This window comes from Siniperca chuatsi, linkage group LG2, assembly GCF_020085105.1.
Source record: "Siniperca chuatsi isolate FFG_IHB_CAS linkage group LG2, ASM2008510v1, whole genome shotgun sequence".
Lineage (NCBI taxonomy): Eukaryota > Metazoa > Chordata > Actinopteri > Centrarchiformes > Sinipercidae > Siniperca > Siniperca chuatsi.
Window position 1 is genome coordinate 23,945,238 of NC_058043.1, and position 18,424 is coordinate 23,963,661.

General features: G+C 40.9%; 1 protein-coding gene across 47 annotated transcripts in view; it reads left to right on the top strand.

Annotated features, from left to right (window-relative positions):
* cast (calpastatin) overlaps positions 1-18,424 on the top strand; it is a 39,800-nt gene that overhangs the window by 17,371 nt on the left and 4,005 nt on the right. For 13 of the 47 annotated variants that reach the window (XM_044218994.1, XM_044218999.1, XM_044218966.1 and 10 more), the window contains 23 exons: positions 5,821-5,889; positions 8,434-8,550; positions 9,848-9,979; positions 10,558-10,704; positions 10,981-11,025; positions 11,109-11,207; positions 11,335-11,415; positions 12,190-12,228; positions 13,103-13,189; positions 13,418-13,489; positions 13,588-13,695; positions 13,855-13,989; positions 14,122-14,226; positions 14,373-14,489; positions 14,569-14,682; positions 16,000-16,113; positions 16,324-16,392; positions 16,599-16,703; positions 17,043-17,159; positions 17,437-17,550; positions 17,703-17,810; positions 17,922-18,026; positions 18,144-18,236. In XM_044218994.1, the coding sequence (XP_044074929.1) occupies positions 5,821-5,889; positions 8,434-8,550; positions 9,848-9,979; positions 10,558-10,704; positions 10,981-11,025; positions 11,109-11,207; positions 11,335-11,415; positions 12,190-12,228; positions 13,103-13,189; positions 13,418-13,489; positions 13,588-13,695; positions 13,855-13,989; positions 14,122-14,226; positions 14,373-14,489; positions 14,569-14,682; positions 16,000-16,113; positions 16,324-16,392; positions 16,599-16,703; positions 17,043-17,159; positions 17,437-17,550; positions 17,703-17,810; positions 17,922-18,026; positions 18,144-18,236 (2,292 nt within the window). The remainder of the gene's footprint in view (positions 1-5,820; positions 5,890-8,433; positions 8,551-9,847; positions 9,980-10,557; positions 10,705-10,980; positions 11,026-11,108; positions 11,208-11,334; positions 11,416-12,189; positions 12,229-13,102; positions 13,190-13,417; positions 13,490-13,587; positions 13,696-13,854; positions 13,990-14,121; positions 14,227-14,372; positions 14,490-14,568; positions 14,683-15,999; positions 16,114-16,323; positions 16,393-16,598; positions 16,704-17,042; positions 17,160-17,436; positions 17,551-17,702; positions 17,811-17,921; positions 18,027-18,143; positions 18,237-18,424) is intronic. The other 34 variants (XM_044219138.1, XM_044219146.1, XM_044219125.1 and 31 more) reach the window with 13 other exon arrangements.

Below are 18,424 nucleotides of genomic sequence, written 5' to 3' on the forward strand. Positions count from 1 at the left end.
TACAGGAGGCATGAGGAATGTAGGAATGCTGCAGTTTGGAGTCACAGCAGACAGAAAGCTCGCAAAGCGTTTGGGTGGGTCTCAGGTGACAGGGCTCAGTCTGGCGACATAACAAACCTCTGCTTTACCTTTAGACATACAGCTGAAACTCAGGGGCGAGTAAAGGAGTAAATAATAAGTGCTTAGCTAAAACTTGTTTACAGTTCTGTTACTGGCTCTATGTAAAGTAGTCTATTCATTTTCTTGTGTGAATAAACCTTTTCAAAAACTTAAGAATGCCAGCAAGACATCACCTTTTATTTCAGCGTACAGTCCAGGGATAAGACCATTGTGCTTATTGTGTACTCTTTTGCATGTTTACGTATTAATTATAATTTTTTATTATAATCTGATACTGACTGTCATCTTGTCAACACGATATATAGTTATATTTCTTTGTTATACAGTGCATTGCTTCCCTTAATGGACTGTGAGTGAAATGAGCAGCCTGTTTGTAAAGCATCTCGGTGGTTCGCTGTATGTGCTGCCTAACCTGTCTTTGTTAACTAGCATCTGTCATACACTGGGCTGGTGGTGGACTTGTGCAGTGGTTTTGATTTCAGATTGGGCGACGAGGGGATACAATTTTGTTTGTGTACAGTTTTCAAGATCGGTTTCAAAATAGATCTCCTCATTGATGGTAATGCAAATGCATGTGGATGCTAATTTATGCAGTAATACATGCATTTGTTCTGACCTCTAGCAAGTGAGCATAACTTACTGAATGTGTTTTGAGGGGTCAAAGAGCAAAAAGCTATGTCACATTACCTTGTGATCAGCAAGGCAGCACATTCCCCTGGGTCTCATGCATGGTTTTGGTCTTCGCACTTTGTTTGTGGACTGCTCTTATATGACTAAGAGGCAAATGAGTCACCAAATCCTCTTAGCCAACTTCCTTTGATTTCAACTCACACATTTAAAATTTGTTGACTGTTCCAAATTTAGCTTGGACGTAGCCTTTGAGAGCTTTGGTTTTGCCATAATGTGCATGTCTGTCATGTCTGTAAGGGAAAGTATAGAGCACAATAATGATGTCACTCATTTGGTCACTGAGACATGATTTGATTATTGCCGATGAGACATCTGACATCATGTTTTAGACAAGAAGGTGAACACTGCAGTGACCACAATCAAAAGAAATTAAAGTTACTTTTTCATAGTTTCTTTAAATTATGTCACTGTTGTACCCAAGGCTGGGTATCAAACCTCAGTACTTGAGTAGCAACTGAATTGTGTCCACAATAACTGCCAAGAGTTAGATGAGAAGATAGATACTTCTCTCATGTCTGTTTGGTAAATATGAAGCCAAAGCCAGCAGCTGGTTAGCTTAGCTTAGCATGAAGAGTGGAAACAGGTGGGAACAGCTAGCCTGGCTCTGTTTGTAAAATTGCTGCCTACCAGCACCTCACTAATTAACACGTTGTATCTCGATAGAATTTCGTTTGTTGAATCAAAAATCGAAGTGTTAAAATGACTTCACTGGGAGCAGTAACTGCCTGGCAGTTGCCTGGCAATGACTCCCGGCCAAGAAATAGCCCGCTAGTAGGTGGATTTTGTTACCCTTCAATAGAACTAGCTGTTTCTCCCTGTTTCCAGTCTTTATGCTAAGCTAACCTAACCAGCTGCCGGCTGTAGCCTTTTATTTACCGTACATGAGTGGTATCAATCTTCTCATCTAACTCTCAGCAAGAAAGCAAAAAAGAAAAATGGCGCACTGTTCCTTCAAATGAAAATGAAAGCTTATTGTAGAAACATGTTCATATCATCAGTGTAAGGTATCGATATCATTTGATGACAGTGTTCCAATGTGGGACTTTTAAACTTTGGCACAATTCAAGACTTCAACATTTCTGTAATGGAAATATCTTAGCTGGTGGATTTCTGTTTCACGTGCAAGTTCCTGCAAAACACATCTGACACATCATGCGTTACCCAGCATGCAGCACAACTCTGCTTCCTTTTCTTCAGTTATTAAAGTTTTTTTGTGGTAACTTAGGAACAATCAATATTTACTGCAGTAGCAGGAGCAACATGTGGCAGGGGATGCCCAAGCTGCTTGTGACCTCACTTCCTCCCTTGTGCCACTTCCTCCTCTCTCTAAACAGCATTATGTTGACTCTTCCAACAGTCAGTCAATTGATAATAAAATGGTTTCTAAACAGAACAATATCTTAAAAGAGGAAGTAACATAGGACAGGTAGGAGACATCTTCTTAGTTGGACTAATATTGCTATTTATTTGACTTTGCCTAATTTCAATGGTCTTCACACTCCTGGAGTGAGATTTTCCAAATAAATATTGAGGCTTTGAGTTAAAATTTGAGCCTCAAAGCTGCCCTATAGTTGAAGCAATGCTAGAGTAAACACTGTGTGTGATTCACATGTGCTAATTCTGAACTGGGTTGTGACTTATTTGTGTTAAATGTAATGCCAGTGTGTGAGGCAATCACTGAGCTGCAATCATTTCTAAGTCAGAGGTCCCAGATTGCAGATGGTTCAGTGGTTCAATTCAATTCATGTTTTCTGTCTCTCTCTGTTTCTTCCCTCTTCCTGTTCATCTCTGTGTTTCCCTTCACTTGCTGTAGTCATTCACAGACATACAGCCTGGCTTTACCCTCCATCCTGCCAGCTCAGCATGGCTGTAAAACGTGACGCACAGCTGGCTTGACAGGTTAACCCACTCAGAGGCTTACAGGTGCTTAGATAATGATAATTGGTAGACATAGTTTTCTCTGTCACTGGACTCTATGGCATCTGTCAAGAATACTTTGAAATTCATAACTAGCACACAGAGCAGTGTAAAAACTGTAATCTGTGACCAAACAATCTCACACACTTGTGTGATTAGTATGAACAGACAGAAAAACAGAGTAATGTTCACTAGCTGGCTTGTTTAGATATGACTGTACAATGATACAACACCATACATAATCAGAATCAGAAATACTTTATTGATCCCCGAGGGGAAACTCTTTCGTTACAGCTGCTCACTGTCACGTCAGGAATAGAAGTACTAAGCAAATCAAAATATAATACACTATAGACAGCTAAAATAAATGAAGTACTAAGTGGAGTTACAGGTTGATAAGTATGTACGGTATAATAATACAATTAATAATACAAGTAATAAGTAATAAGTGCAATAATGAGTACTGTCAAGTTAAGTGTAGCAGATTAACCAGATGATTAGATGTTGGATATTGCACAGCAGTAATATAAGTATGAATAAATATCAATAAATAGGGAATATTAAACAGAAAACAGAGTATATTGCACAGGAGTATTAAACAGAGAATATTGCACAATATTTCAAGTATTGCAGTGACGTTAGAGGGAGGAGTTAAAGAGTCTGATGGCCACATGCAGGAATGATTTCCTGTGGCGCTCTGTGGTGCATTTTGGGGGGATGAGTCTTTCGCTGGGTTGGATGTGAAACTAACTGCAGTAATTCTGACCTGGTGTCAGTGGGGTGGAGACTCTGTGCTCTTCATTCACACCACCTGAAAGGACTGGGTTGGGCTCTGCAGCATATTGGGCTCCAGCTGAATACAGTTGCATTCCTCAGAAATACTGAACTGCATGCACAGCTGTCTTCATAAAGAAGTATACAAACAGTGTACTAAATAAACTCCTTCAGTTTTCACTTCCATACAAGTGGAGCAGAGAGTACACTTGAGAGTAGTATGTTTAGGATTGTACTTCTCATTTATATCTATTGCTTAGGCTTTTTGAATAACTTGATTTAATTTTATTCATTTTGCAAACATATTTGTTTATAGTATGTCATTATCATTATATGAGAGTGACACTATCCTTGTTCCCATGATAAAGCTGTAACCTAGGCCTAGGGAGAGAGCTAACGACGCCCAGTGTGTTCTCATTGATTTGCTGTCAAAATCTCTACAGGATAGCGCAATGATGCTTGATTATTGCATTATACAAGGTATTGCTAATTTGACTTCTAATCTTTTGTTTCATTGGAAATAAAGTGCAAGAAAAAGTGAACATCCCCAAAATACCAGTGAAAATATTTATTGAGCTATTTCCTGGTTCTACTCTAAAATCATGGAGCTTGTTGTAGGCTCAGCGGTTAGCCTCACAATATGAATATCCAGGGATGAGTTTTGAATTTCCAGCCTGTGATGACTAGTCCAGGTTGTTTCCTTGCCCTACAGTCTGAGGAAGAAGTGTGTAATAGAGCATGACCGATACATGGGCCGAGTCGGTATTTTGGCAAACATTAGCTTTTTTCTAGCATATCTGTACTGGCGTAAATGCGGGCTGAGAAGTAACAAGAAATTGCACTACAGAAATGCCAAAGATACATTTTTACATAGTAAACATTGTTTACATCGTTTGTCCTCAGGAAAGCTCTGACAAGTTTATTTTTCTGTTGCAAAATGTCCTGCTCAGTACATATCTTAGTCACAATACTTACAATAATTTAAGGGATCCTCATCAAAAATGTTTGTTTAAATTATGTGTTTATGTAAAAAAAAAAAAAAAGATATGTATATATTGTGTCTACCAGTATACTGATTTTGTTAGATAAAAAAAAAAAACCCTCAAATATTGATTTGGCATTTAAAGTCCAGTATTGTTCGGGCTATAGTACTTAATAAGTAGGAGAAATGCAGGAATAACTACAGTTACATGCAAAATCAGTTAGTATTACAAATGGAAAGAAGTCCTTCTATAATTGTTCTGTCTAAGTGAGTGAGGACTTTAGACAGAAAAGAGAAGTGCGTAGACCCTGTTCCCTGAATGAGGTGAATACACTAGTTTTATACAGGTTTATATAGTTACACCTGTTAATTAACAAATTGACTACTGTCTGTCAAAGTAGGTTGGTTACCAGCTGGTTTATGGGCTCATGCTGCTAATTGAGTCTTCGTCCACTGGAAACGTTTTGAACAAACTTTATTGGCATTGTCAAATAAGCCAATAAACCTTTCTTAATAGTAGAGTATGTAGAACGTCTCCAGAGTAAAATCATCTTGTGCACGTGTGGCAGCAGTTACAACACGCATTTGTGGCAGCAGTGTAGCAGTGTGGATCTTCAGCATGATAACTTTTGTAGCTGAACAGAAAAGAGCATCAGCCAATGAAACTAAAATCTTATCAAGAGGAAATCTAAGACAAAGATCACAGCCCTACTGACACTGTGTGAGGAAGTACAGTGCAGCACAGATATATGTTATGTGTGACTGTGAAAAAATGGCTGCATCGAAGTCCTCAGCCACGGAGGTCAAAGGCCGACCTCGTTGGCTCTCTCCGAAGACTGATGTGATTTATCTTAGTGTTCATTTTACACTGTGACGTCAGCTGAAGAGTAACTTGTGAGTCCTGCATTCTTTGTCATTATTGTCAGTTGCTGAGGTGACCACAGACAACAATATATTTGCTCTGCAGTCACACCCTTCAGTTTGGAATGTAGCGCTTGAATCAACCACCTCTGACTGCAGTATGATGGATGTGTTAGTGGGCATTTTGCAGCATTAGTAGATGTGTTCTATCGTTACCTCGCTATCTCTCCGTCCTTTCCTGTCTCTCTTTGTCTTAAAAAACACAGTTCGAAGCTTTCAGCATGTTCTCCTCTCCATCCAGAAATGAGATCGGGGGAATGTTTTGGTTTTCCACAAATGTTGGCTCTTGTGAAACCGAGATGTTGCCTTGTGTGAATCTTGAAATGATTATGATGGGTTCTTGTTAGATTTTTCACTGCACATACCTAACTGTTCTCTCTCTCTGTCTCTGTCTCTCTCTCTCTCTCTCTCTCTAGTCGCAGCCTAGCCAGGCCCCACCCAAACCGGCAGCTCAGGTCTCCACTGTGAAGCCTGCACAGTTTGAGGTATCAAACCTTCCTCTTTAATACCCTTTAACCTCTTCTCCTCTTGCCCTCTCCCCCTCTCTCTCTGAAGAAACTCATTTGTCCACTTCCTGTGTTCAATCAGTCGATTGTTGTCTGACTGACCTCTGACCTGCCCATTATCTGGACTATGTGTAGTATTTCCTTTCCTGTGTAGCCTTATGTCTTAATACTTTTAAGCAAAGTGAGACAATAGGTTTAGCTGTATGAGGAACAGCACGTAGAAAAGAAAACTTTCCTTTTCCTTCCATTCAGCACAAGAGAGGAAAGACCAAGTTTCTCAGTCATTGATCAAAGTGGTCAAAGTGATTGTCCCTTCATATTCAGTTAGATTTGTTGCTTACTGGAGTAATTTCCAGATGTCACGATATTTCTGTTTTGTTTAAATAGAACTTTAGGAAGTGTACATGTTAAAATAATGTAACATGGTGTATTTTAATCAGGAACTCTGATCTTGGTTCTTGTTAACATACCAGCATGATGTCTGGTGCTAGAAAACAGTTGGCAGACTTCAACAAAGACTTTTAAGGTATTTGGCATAAACTGTATTTTATTAAACATCTGTCCAGTGCATTTTATAGGAGACAACAACAGGACAAAATGGTCTTCTTGTCCAAAACTGAAAGTCTATTTCTCTACAGTGAAAGTATTGAAAGTCTCTTAATGACTAGTTTTTGTCTTGAAACAATGTCTTCAACCTCGGCCATTTTGGCTCTAAAACACAACACAGGGCCCATCGCCTATCGTCTTTCAGTGTTTTACTTCTGTAAGGCCAGACAGTGTTTTGACCGAACAAATCAACAGGGACAGCCCAAAGTGTTTTCACTTGACATTGTCTATTTTGGTGCCTGGCTTGTAGACAAAGGCTTTGGTGGGATATTTGAACTTTGAAAGTGGCTGTGTGCAGAACATAGGTGCACAAATATTTTAAATAGTTATGAATTACATGTTTTAAACTTACAGAGTTATTTATAAACTAACGTTGTATTACTCAGTCAGTAACCTTTAGCTATAAGGGACTCTTGTTGACAGCTGACCTTGGTGCCCCTTTTCATACCTCTTGGTTGACTTTGCCATGGTGGGGTACAGCTGCTCATGTTTCACTGGCAGTGTATATGAGCAGTGCAGCGCAGCAGCGTATGTGCATACAGTGCAGTATATCATATTGAGCCACAGAAACAACCTCGGTGGTGCATCAATCAAAGGCCTTCTAAAGGACTAGCTTTACCTCTTTTTTCAACTTAAAGGGGTACTCCACTGATTTAATATTGCACTTCCATAAAGTGGGGCGACTCACAAGAGAAAGATTTAAAAATAATTCTTAGTTCAAAATCTAAGTAGCTGTGGGAAGAGGAAGACTTTTAGTCTCTAGTATTGACCTTATGTGGTCCGTTCCATTTACGGTTTTGTCTCTTAGCTACCAGTTGCTAATCCTGGCTATAGTAAATACAAGTAAGAAGTTGTGGTCCAATCAGTTCAAACAGCCTGCCATACATCTCTCAAAGCTGTGAACACACGTCCACATTTTAGAGCAGGTCACGTGACCAGACACCACCACATCCACCACAGATATCGAATTAAAAAGACGATCTTCTGCACAAAGTTACTTTCGGCGTTAACTAGCTTACTCTTAGCTTACAACTAGCTTTCTGTGTGTTATAGCAGCAGCTGGATGTTTCTGTGGTGGAAAGTATCAAGAGCTTTGAAGCTAACTTATCAATACAATGATGCAGATGATTCAGTTATTGACATTATTTACATTCTTCAGAAACGATCACTAAACCAGATTATTTTCACTTTGTTGGTCTGGAATCGGATTTACATGAATTAAAACACATTTTTTGACCCAACTATGTTATCTTCTATATTTTTTATTGATAGTATAGTTTTGAATAATCCCCTTGTTACACAATAATAAGCCCATGTCAGGGAAAACTGGACTGTGTGTAATAGTGTAGCTGACCAAATGAGTCTTCTCTGTGACTCTGTGTTTTTTGATGAAGAAATATTGTAACATATTGTATTAACACGTGTTTTGAACGGCCAGACCCTGGGTTATCATATTGATATAAAAACATAATAAAATGCAAATACCAACACATTCCGACCAATCACCATGACCATAAGGTGAATAGGTCAAGCTCCAAAACCATTGGAGCCTACATTTCCCATAATGCAACCAATAGCATTTTAAACGCATTTAAATGCCCTCAGTTTGTATCAGAGGCTGTCAGTTATACATTTGTAGTGTACAAGCCCAAACCAAGATAACCCTGATGATGTTATGGTGACGTCATCAGGGTCATTTTCTCAGCTCCCTCCAGAGCCACAGAAGACTTTATACAGCTGTTTTCACAGGCTGAGTAGTACTCCTCATGACAAGTAAACTTACCTTTGTGAGTAAAATTGGTGGACTGCCCCTTTAACCATTTATTTGATTTTGTCGTGAAACAGTAAATACCGCAAATGCAATGCAATGAGCTGAAATGAAGGTAGATGATGATTTCCACACCTGTTGCGTTGCAGAATGCATCATCAGGATCCGCCATGGCAACAAAGCCTGTGGTGGCTACCTCAGCAACAGGCGGAGCCATGGGAGCACACATTTCAGCAGGAAAAGAGGCACCTAAAGACAAGCCAGAGGTAGACGGAGTCTGGATGCCTAAATAAAAGTGGAGGGGGCTTTTGGGTGTTTTGGTGCGATGTAACATGAATCACTGCTTTCTTCTACACACTGAGTGCGTGCTCATCATGGGGCTGCTCGTGTCGCTCCTTCACTGGCTTCATCTTCTTTTCATCTTGCAAAACCTCCCTGTGTGCGTTGTCTCTCTGGCTCAGCCATCCAAACATCTCGACCTTTCACATGCATCGGAAGCTGAACACTTACTTTATCACATTACTGAGCTCTCATGTCATCACGCTTGGGATCAATGCTCACCACAAACTGCGGAGCTGACTTCATGAATAACTTTCTCATGCTCCTTGGTTTGTAGACTAACACTATGCCGGCACGTGCTACTTTTATTGACATGTTGTCCCCCGGGGCTACTATTGTTGACATGACATCAGCTGGGGCGAGGGTCGGTCCTAAAGAGATGTCCGAGGTAATGGTGACTTCACGACGAAAGCTCTGGTTGGTGTTTTTCTTGTGTATTTACATTACTGCTGGCCATTTTCCTGAGGTCTTGAGTGATTTTCTACCAACTGGGCAAATACTTGCAGGTACTTGAACATGGTATCAACTTTATTTTTCATTGTTTTGCTGTCAGGTTGAAAAGTTGTGAAAATGGGAAACTCCAACATATGTAATTTGTGTGTCAGCTGCTTTCTAATGAAACTACCAAATTCACATAGTCTTTTTCACAACACCCATGTTGGCTTATTGTTACAGTAATTGTCTTTTGGTTTTCTGTTTTTATTTATTTATTTCTAATAGCATAGCTAGCGAATACAATATCTAAGCAGCTGACTCTCACATTTCAGATACAGTATGAGGGCTTCTCGAATACCCCATAGGTTTTTCAACCGTTCTCTGCTTGCCGATTTGCCATTACATATCTCAAGCAAGTTTCAAGGCTCCCATGAGCTGCCTGGGAGGCAGAAAATCAATTTAGAAAAAGTTTAGAAAAAGGTCAGCAGTACTGTAAAGTATACCACGTACATTATAAAAAGCACCAGCATTTAACCATACACACTGATCAATGGTCAGATTAGTGTCAGTAGACCTGAGTGGTTAATAACTCATTGAAATGTGTATTTTTGCTTTAGTCGGACCACAGTGGCAGATCTGACCAGAGATCACTGTACATTTTCTCCTGCTCTGTTTTCACTAACACTGTTAAAATGTTGTCCACATCTCTTGTCAATATGTTTACTGGCTTTAGAATCTTTCATCCTCCTATCCATGTTTTTGAGTAATCATTCGGCTGCATGTTTGTAGACTGCACCTGTGTCCCAAGTCAAAGCTGCAGCTACAGGTCCTTCTCCTGCTGCTGGAGCAGCTGCAGCCGCTGGATTTGCAGCGACCACTGCTGTGACCAAACCTAAAGAGCCACCTAAAGACACAGTCAAGGTAGACTCGACTACTACAGGCTTCTCAGACTCTTTATTGCCTCCATGACTACTTGAGGTGTATTTCCGAGGCTTTCTTCGGCCGTTGCTTTATTTCTTTCTTTCTGAAACATCTTTGTGTCGCAGAGGCTCATCAGGTTTTGGACATCGCTCACGTTGGGAGTTTCTTTAAAAACAAGTCACTGCTTTAGCCCTCTCTTTTCTACTTTGGTGATGTCAAGGTGGGAAGTGTAAAGGACTTTTGTTCTTCACTCTGCAGCCCTTTGCTCAGCATGCCTACACTTGTTATTGTATTTGCAAATAGTGCACACCTGTCCATTTGCAACACCACACACACATCAGAAATCTGAGTCAGCCAGAGGAAAGAAAAGGAGAGGAGAGGCTTACAGTTTGTTGGTTTGTCTTCTCGCTGTCATCAAGTTGGTGCAGGATTTCTTCTGCAGACGTCGGCCCCTCACTGTCCTGTCTTTTATTTGTTTCTTTGGGTATATTACTGACTTATTATGCATGTACAGCGGACCTGTAATTTTACTTGACATGTACTTGGCCTATAATAGATTAAAATTCGTTGTATTTTAGAGTGCCACTGCCACCACAACAGTCAAAGCTGATGTGCCTAAAGTTGATCCTGCTAAAACATCAAAGCCAGCTGCAGCAGACAAGGCTGCAGCTGGAAATGTGTCTGTGCAGGGGAAGAAAGAAGAAGCTAAACCGACACAACCAAAGGTAGACGATCCTGAATCCAACAGTGGTGGAGGCTTTCTTTTGTCCTGTTTATTACCTGTCTGTAGAATATTAATGGACATGATGTGTTGAATATTGTCATGGTGCTCAGATTGAATAGACCACTACTGTGCCGTCAGATCCTGGTGAGATTTTTCACTGGAGTCAGACTTTGGGGAAATGTCCTGGTTTAAGAATATTATCAAATCTCACATTTTATATTCTTTCTGGAATTATATTATCAAGAGTCTGTGTACTGATTCTGGATCTGTGTTGCAGGTGCAGGTGGAGGTTCCTCCCACAGCAGCTAAAGGAGCCAAAGAGGTAAAGACTTACTGCAGCAGTATGGTTTTGCTTTGAAATGCATGTTGCTTGCTCTAGTTTGCTGAGTTGTGTTGCATGTGCAGGCACCTGCGGGGGATCCATTTGACGCCCTGGCCAGCATACTACCATCAGCTGATCCTGTCGCACCCCAGCCTGTATACACTGGGCCAGAGGTCAAAGAGGTACAGCACAGCCACAGTGTGCATGCATGTGTGTATGTGTATGTATATTAACTGAGCAGGTATGTGATTGCACTGAGCTGCAGCATGGATCTGGTGTGTGTAACCGTGTGTCATGCATGTGTCACAGCATGGCATCACCTCCGTGAAGGGTCAAAAGTGTGGAGAAAGAGATGACACGCTCCCTCCAGGCTACAGATTTGCAGATATGGTCAGTTCTCCCCAGTCTCCTCCTCTTCATCACTTCTTTTGATTCACTAATTAGCTGTGCCACACCGCCAGCGGAGTGTGTATTTTTAATTTTTTTTGTCCCATTGACAGACCTCACTGTCAACATGTTTTTTATAGGGGCTATTTCTTCAGTAGGAAGTAGTTCCTTTGAAACCTATTCACAGTCAGGTCTGTGGATTATCAAGAGTAATGGAAAAGTTTTGAAACGTCATTTTTCAATGCTGCAAGTACCGCAAACAAAACTCCATTCACCTCCATTGTATTGGGGCAGAGATGATTTGGGCAGAGTATGAAACCTTGTACGTTTTTGGTACGAACCAAAATATGTCTTTTAGCAGTGAATAAAAAAAAACTGTTAAGTACCAAAAGCTGGCATCCACAGCCTGCTCAGATTCCTAATCTAGTTTACTTATTCTTCGATCAGATAGTTAAATAGTTCCAGATTGAAATAAAAAATTTGCCAATTTTAGGCTATTTTGTTTAGGCAAAGTTGTTCCAAAATGATTGGGACCTCATGTATCACATTGGCACAAATATCAAAACATAGCCCAGGAGAAAGATATCTCAAAACCTGGACACATAAAGCCAAAACTATCTGCATGGCCAGATACCACTAGAAGAAAATGAGAGAATATGTGGGGGATTTTTTTTGTAATTTGGGTGACCTGAGCCTTTAAGGCAGTATTTGTTTAATCATTTCAGCATTGCATTTTTTTTCTTCCAGTCTAAAATGAATCTGTTTTTTTTTTTCTAGGCTCCAGTTCCTGCAGATGTTAAACCAGAGGTTGTTCCTGTAAGTGAACCTTTCTCAACTCACATTTAGTGGAGTCACAACCTCCTGCATTCTGCTTATTTTGGTACAGATACAGTTCAGACAGCGACTCACTACTCATATAAGCAAATGTAAGCACACACTCACATTACACACACACACGTTCAGGAAGAAGTGTTTCCACTGTCCACTGATCTCCTGCTTCCTCTAGAGTGGGGAATGTTGCATTGCACTGGTGGGTGTTGTCTCAGCACAGGACCCACCTCCTCTGTTTGAGCTTGTTAGCTCTTGTCCGACCAAACCCAAGCATTCACGTAAATATGTGTACACGACCACGTAGACACGCACACATGCATTCACACACTGACACACACTTTGATATCCACCCATATGTAGGTTACTATTTACTCGCCCTCAACACACCCACATTTGAATCATAGCTACTCCCACTTTGTCATCTTGTCTTCCATGAGGCTTCTTTGGTTCTGTGTCTCACAATCTGTTTCCACCCAGATACTTTGCTCCAATGTGAGTTTTGTGTTTTTAGTTTAGATTATTTATCATGTTTTAGCTAAATCAAAGCAGTTTTATGTGTCAATTGTATCTTTTAGGAGAGTTTATTTGTGTTTTTTTTTGTCTCCATGGAATTTGAAGGGTGTGTCTGTACTTTTCCTTCGCTGTTGGTACATGTAGTCTGGTTTGCATTATTTTGCCCTTTTGTTTGTCTTTCACTTGGTCAGACATGCCCTCTAGTGGAGGGTCATGTGGCCATTATGGAACATAATTTGGAGTAATTCTTTCTAAATTAATCAGTTTATTAGTTTTAAAAAATCTGATCATGTCTAGATATTGTGTTGTTATCTGGTGGTGATGCATGCTCGGTTTTTCATCTCAGGAACCACTGAGCACAGACGAGGCCCTGGATTCTCTTTCAGCTGGATTCATGACTTCTACTGCTCCAGCTGCACCCAAGACGCAAGAGGTCAGAGTCTTCAAGCATGTAGCACTCAGCTGCTAATCCATCTTCCACCTTTACATCCCATGTACCCTCTTGAAGTCCATACTTAAAATTCCCAGTTTGGCATGTCTGTAGACATCATCAGTCCTGAATGTACACTTCAATTCCTGTATGAAATTGAATGCATAGCGTTGTGCTTTTTCAGTAGTTTAACAAATTCCCATCTTGTTTTTTTCTATGTGAAATATCTAGAAAAAGGATCATGTAGATATTGTCAGTGCCTCATCTGCTGGCCCTGCTAACTTTGCACCACCTCCAGTAAAGGTAAAGTAAAACTTTCAAGTCTCTGCAATGTCATTATAGTGGCATCTGACTAAAGCTAGCTAATAATTGTATTGTCTAATGTCGTGTCTCTGTTGTAGAAATCTCAAACTCCTGCAGCAGTTCCTCCTGCTGATAAGAAAGCCAAGATGGAGAAAGCCTCGGATGATTTCTCTCTGGCGGCTGGACTTCCCTCTGCTCCTGCCACGGTACAGCAAGCTCACACCTCCCTTTCTCTCCTCTTGGCTGGTCAGACCTCTGTCTTATAATTTACAGAAACACTTTGCTGAAAACTTCATGAGATGTGAAACGCTGAGCTACTTTAACAAAATTACACAAAAGTTGAATGTCTCTGTTGGCTGTTGCAGAAAGCAGTTCCCCCTGTGGCTGTGTGTCCTGCTCCTCCTGCTGATAAAAAAGCCAAGATGGAGAAAGTCTCGGGTGATTTCTCTCTGAAGGCTGGATCAGGTACCAAAGTGGACACCAAGCCCAAGACTGATGACGTGAGATTTACAGGAGTGACCTATTCTTTTTACCCATGTCCCTGTCCTACCCTCTCTTCTTCTTATAAACAATATGTGACAGATTAGTAGATTATTAACGTCCTCTCCTGTCCTCTCCTTTCCTCTCCTCAGGGCGACTCTCTGTCTCTGGATGCTCTCAGTGCTCTTGGCGACACATTGCCAGTGCCAGAACCAAAACCTGAATCCCCCAAACTCAGACCTGAGGACATTGTCTCGGTAGGAGCACAAATACTCACTGGCACAGAGTTCACAGCTTTTGATTGCAGAAAGCCTCCTGCTGTTGGCATATCAGTGGCATTTGTGTTTGAGCTCCTCACAGAAACACTCACCCGGCATTATAATTTCCACCTTTCTTTTTATAGGAGGACAAACTCAAGAAGAAGAAGGGTGTGCTTGTAGGAGAGAGGGAGGACACACTTCCTCCAGACTACAGGTTTAAAGAGGACAAACTCAACAAACTGCCTGCTCCTAAACCTGAGGTGAGACTGGGACAAATTCACTTTAAGGCTCTTGATACTTGATTGATCCCTAACTCTCCCTCCTCTCCTCCTCCTGCAGCCCACCATGGGCGATGGTGAGGCTCTGGACATTTTGTCTGGAGACTTCATGACCTCCTCAGCAGCTCCTTCTGTCCAGGCTCCTGTTGTCACCCCCACAGCTCCTCCTGCACAGGTACACTGTGGATCTATCACTGGTACCTGTAGCCTAAATCTGCAGGGTGTTGTACAAATAAATCATTTCAGCATTTTGTTGGAGAATGCTTTTTAGCATTAGCACATTCTACGTGTCATTGTCATCATATTCTCATTTCCCTCTATTTCCCTCTCAATGTTGTGTATTAAAGGAAGAATTGACATTTTGGGAAATACGCTTATTCTCTTCCTTACTGAGAGTTAGATGAGAGGATTGATACCACTCTGTCTGTACGGTAAATATGTCTATTGCCGATGGCTGACAGTCATCTACCACTGTGCCCTCGACCATCGTGGTTTGAACCTAAATTTCAAAAAGGTAAGAGTTGGACTACTAAGCAAAGTGCTACGACTGTCTTAAACAAACAATTCCTAATCGTCATGTCTCTGCACCACAATGCAAGGTGATTTGCCACCATCACTGATCAATATCCACTCACATCCGCTGGGCTGACTGCCTTTTTTTTAAATTCACTGGTATATTCTGCAGTTCCATCACTATAACTAGTTTTAAAAAAAAAAAAAGATAATCAGATGATCTGCTTAATGAGGTAGCTTAGGCTATAGGGAGAAAAAGTAAGGAAAGACCTGGTGAGTAGGTGAGGATGGGCTATGAATGGGCTCAGACGTGCAAAAAATAGAAATGGGAATTCAATCCAACATACATACATATAAAAAGTGTATATAAGAAAGTATATAAAAAATAATAGTACCTTTGTTAGTAGCTCATACCCCCACCCAACGACGATATCGTCATCCATCGCAATGTTTCACGCTGGACAATGTCATATGCCAATTCGGTAGGCATTGCCCAACCCTACTAAATATGAAGCTGCAGCTGGTTAGCTTAGCTTAGCATAACAGATTGACCTGGGGAAACAGCTTGCCTGGCTCTGTCCAAAGGTTAAAAAAAACATCTGCCTTCCAGCATCTCTGAAGCTCATTGGTTAACACATTATCTCTTGTTTGTTTAACCCACACGAAAACTGAAGTGTTTTTGTGGTTTTACAGGGGGTTGTGTGCCTTTGGACATGGCCAGGCTAGCTGTTTCCTCCTGTTTCCAGTCTTTATGCTAAGCTAAGCTAACTGTCTCCTGGCTTCATATTTATCGAACAGTGTGAGTGGTATCGATCTTCTCATATAACTCTCCGCAAGAAACCAAATAAGTGTATTTCCCAAAATGTCACACTATTCTTGTAAGACTTTGTTCAAATCAAGATGTTATGATTTTTTAAAATTTCCTCAAGACAGTGTAAACACTGTGTTGTCGCTGAAAGCTGTTCTGTCTTTTTTCCAGACCAAACTAGAGGATTTGTCAGCTCTGGACGTACTTGCTGGAGATTTTGTGGCTCCAACTAAAGCTTCTGGAGTTAAGGCATCTGTCCCTCCTTCTACCAAGAAGACACCACAGGTAAAGATATCGGTGTATGCAAATGTGTGTGTTTGCATATCTGTGAAACATTTTGTCCTTCTATATAGTGTGTGTCTCCTTACTGAATTAATATAATACATGGAAATCATTTTGTATTCTTAGCTGTGTGTGCCTGTCCTTGCATTCTCTACCATCCCATGTCTTTTTTTCAGTCTACATGTCCCACTGTATGTCCCTGTGTTCCTGCAGAAAACTGTTTGTCCTGTGGAGCAACCTAGCTCAGCAGTACCACAACAAGCCAAACCCAAGACTGAGAAGGTAAACGTGAGGACACAAAATTACTTTTTTTCTGAAATGCTTCATTTTTACTATATATATTTTGTATAACTAAAAAAGTAAAATTGACATTTTACTTTACCCCCTTCTTTCTACTTATTTGACTTATTCATTAAGACTAACCTAAGCTTACTATTAATACTATATTTACATTAAACTTTAAACTTCCTCTCCTGTTCTCTCCTCAGGATGACTCTATGTCTCTGGATGCTCTCAGTGCTCTTGGTGACACATTGGCAGAAGACAAACCAAAACCTGAACCCCCCAAACTCAGACCTGAGGCCATTGTCTCGGTATGGGACACACACACACACATGCACAAAGTGTTCACTCACCAAACACACATTGTTCCTTGGCTTCATCTACAGCATTTTGTTGCCTTATCATGTGGTACAAAATAAATATTACGTATATGTGGAATGCATTGATTTGATATTTAAGAAAATTCCAATAAAGCCCTTATTGTCTACAAATTATTGTAGAGAACCATGCCGGCCCAATGCCCTTCTTTTGTCTATTTCCATGTGTGTATATATAAGTTAATGTGTTTTTGTGTGTTTAGGAGGGCAAACTGGATTCAGAAAAAAGGTGTGTTCACTTGTAGTAAATAGTAAATAGTTTCCTTTTCGTAGGAGGACAAACTCAAGAAGAAGAAGGGTGTGCTTGTGGGAGAGAGGGAGGACTCACTTCCTCCGGACTACAGGTTTAAAGAGGACAAACTCAACAAACTGCCTGCCCCTAAACCTGAGGTGAGACTGGGACAAATTAATTTATAAGCTGCTGGTTATTATCAGAGCACAAGCTCGATGCAGGTAGATTTTTTTGTTCTCTAATTGAAACTTAGATCAAAACGCTATGAAGTTCCTCTCTTTTTTTTTTTTTTTTTTTACATGTGCTTTTTTGATAAACATTCTCTACCTTATTTGCACTGATGAGGCAAAGATCTCACCCATATTTCACGTTAAAACAGTGTCCCATGAATATATGTGAGCTCCTCATCATGTCCCTCCTCTCCTCCTCCTGCAGCCCACCATGGACGATGGTGAGGCTCTGGACATTTTGTCTGGAGACTTCATGACCTCCTCAGCAGCTCCTTCTGTCCAGGCTCCTGTTGTCACCCCCTCAGCTCCTCCTGCACAGGTACACTGTTTCCCGCAGCCCTAAATAACACAATGTGATGGACAGATACCTCTTTGCAATTTAAAAAGTCCAATAGAAGTAATGATAATGTAATAATTTGAAATTTAGACTCCCACACAGATTTTATACACTTCATTCTGTCACTCCCTCAGCCCTCTGCAGGCTCTGCTCTGGATGCCTTGGCGGGAGACTTTGTTGCCTCCACTGCTGCTCCGACAGTGAAGTCTGCTGCTTGTGTTCCCACAGAAACTGCGCCGCAGGTAAACACACAAGTACAACTCGAGCCCTTTTGGACTACTTAGACTCTCTAAAACCCTTCAGTTCCATCACAAGTTTTGTTTTTGTTTTTTTGTCTGTGTTTGTGCACTCAGCTGTCAGCCGGAGCAGACAATGCCCTGGATGCTCTATCAAACACCTTGAAGGACATCGCACCCGCCCCTCAGCCCGCCCCAGTTCCTGTCAAAAATATTGTCAAGGTAGCCAGCGTGCTTCAAGAGCATGACCAGCATGGGAGAGAATATTTCAATTTCAGCATGCTCAGAAAAAAAAAACGTCAGTCACTTCAGCTGTCCTGATTTGTATGGTTGTTGCAGGAGAAAAAGGTCAAGGAAGAGAGGCTGATTAAGATGGGAGAGAGAGACGACTCGCTGCCACCAGAGTATCAACCCACTAAGGAAGATCTTAAGGTAAAAGGACATCTACAGTTGTACGTTATGTGCTTTATTATTACAACATGTGACAGATAAGGATGCTTACTGATCCTGTATGATATTTATAGTGTTTTTAATTTGTGGAAAACAGACTAAATTCATTCATTCATAAAAACATTTTTAGCTATGCTAGCGGCATGGCTCTGGGAGTGTCAGTCTGTCTG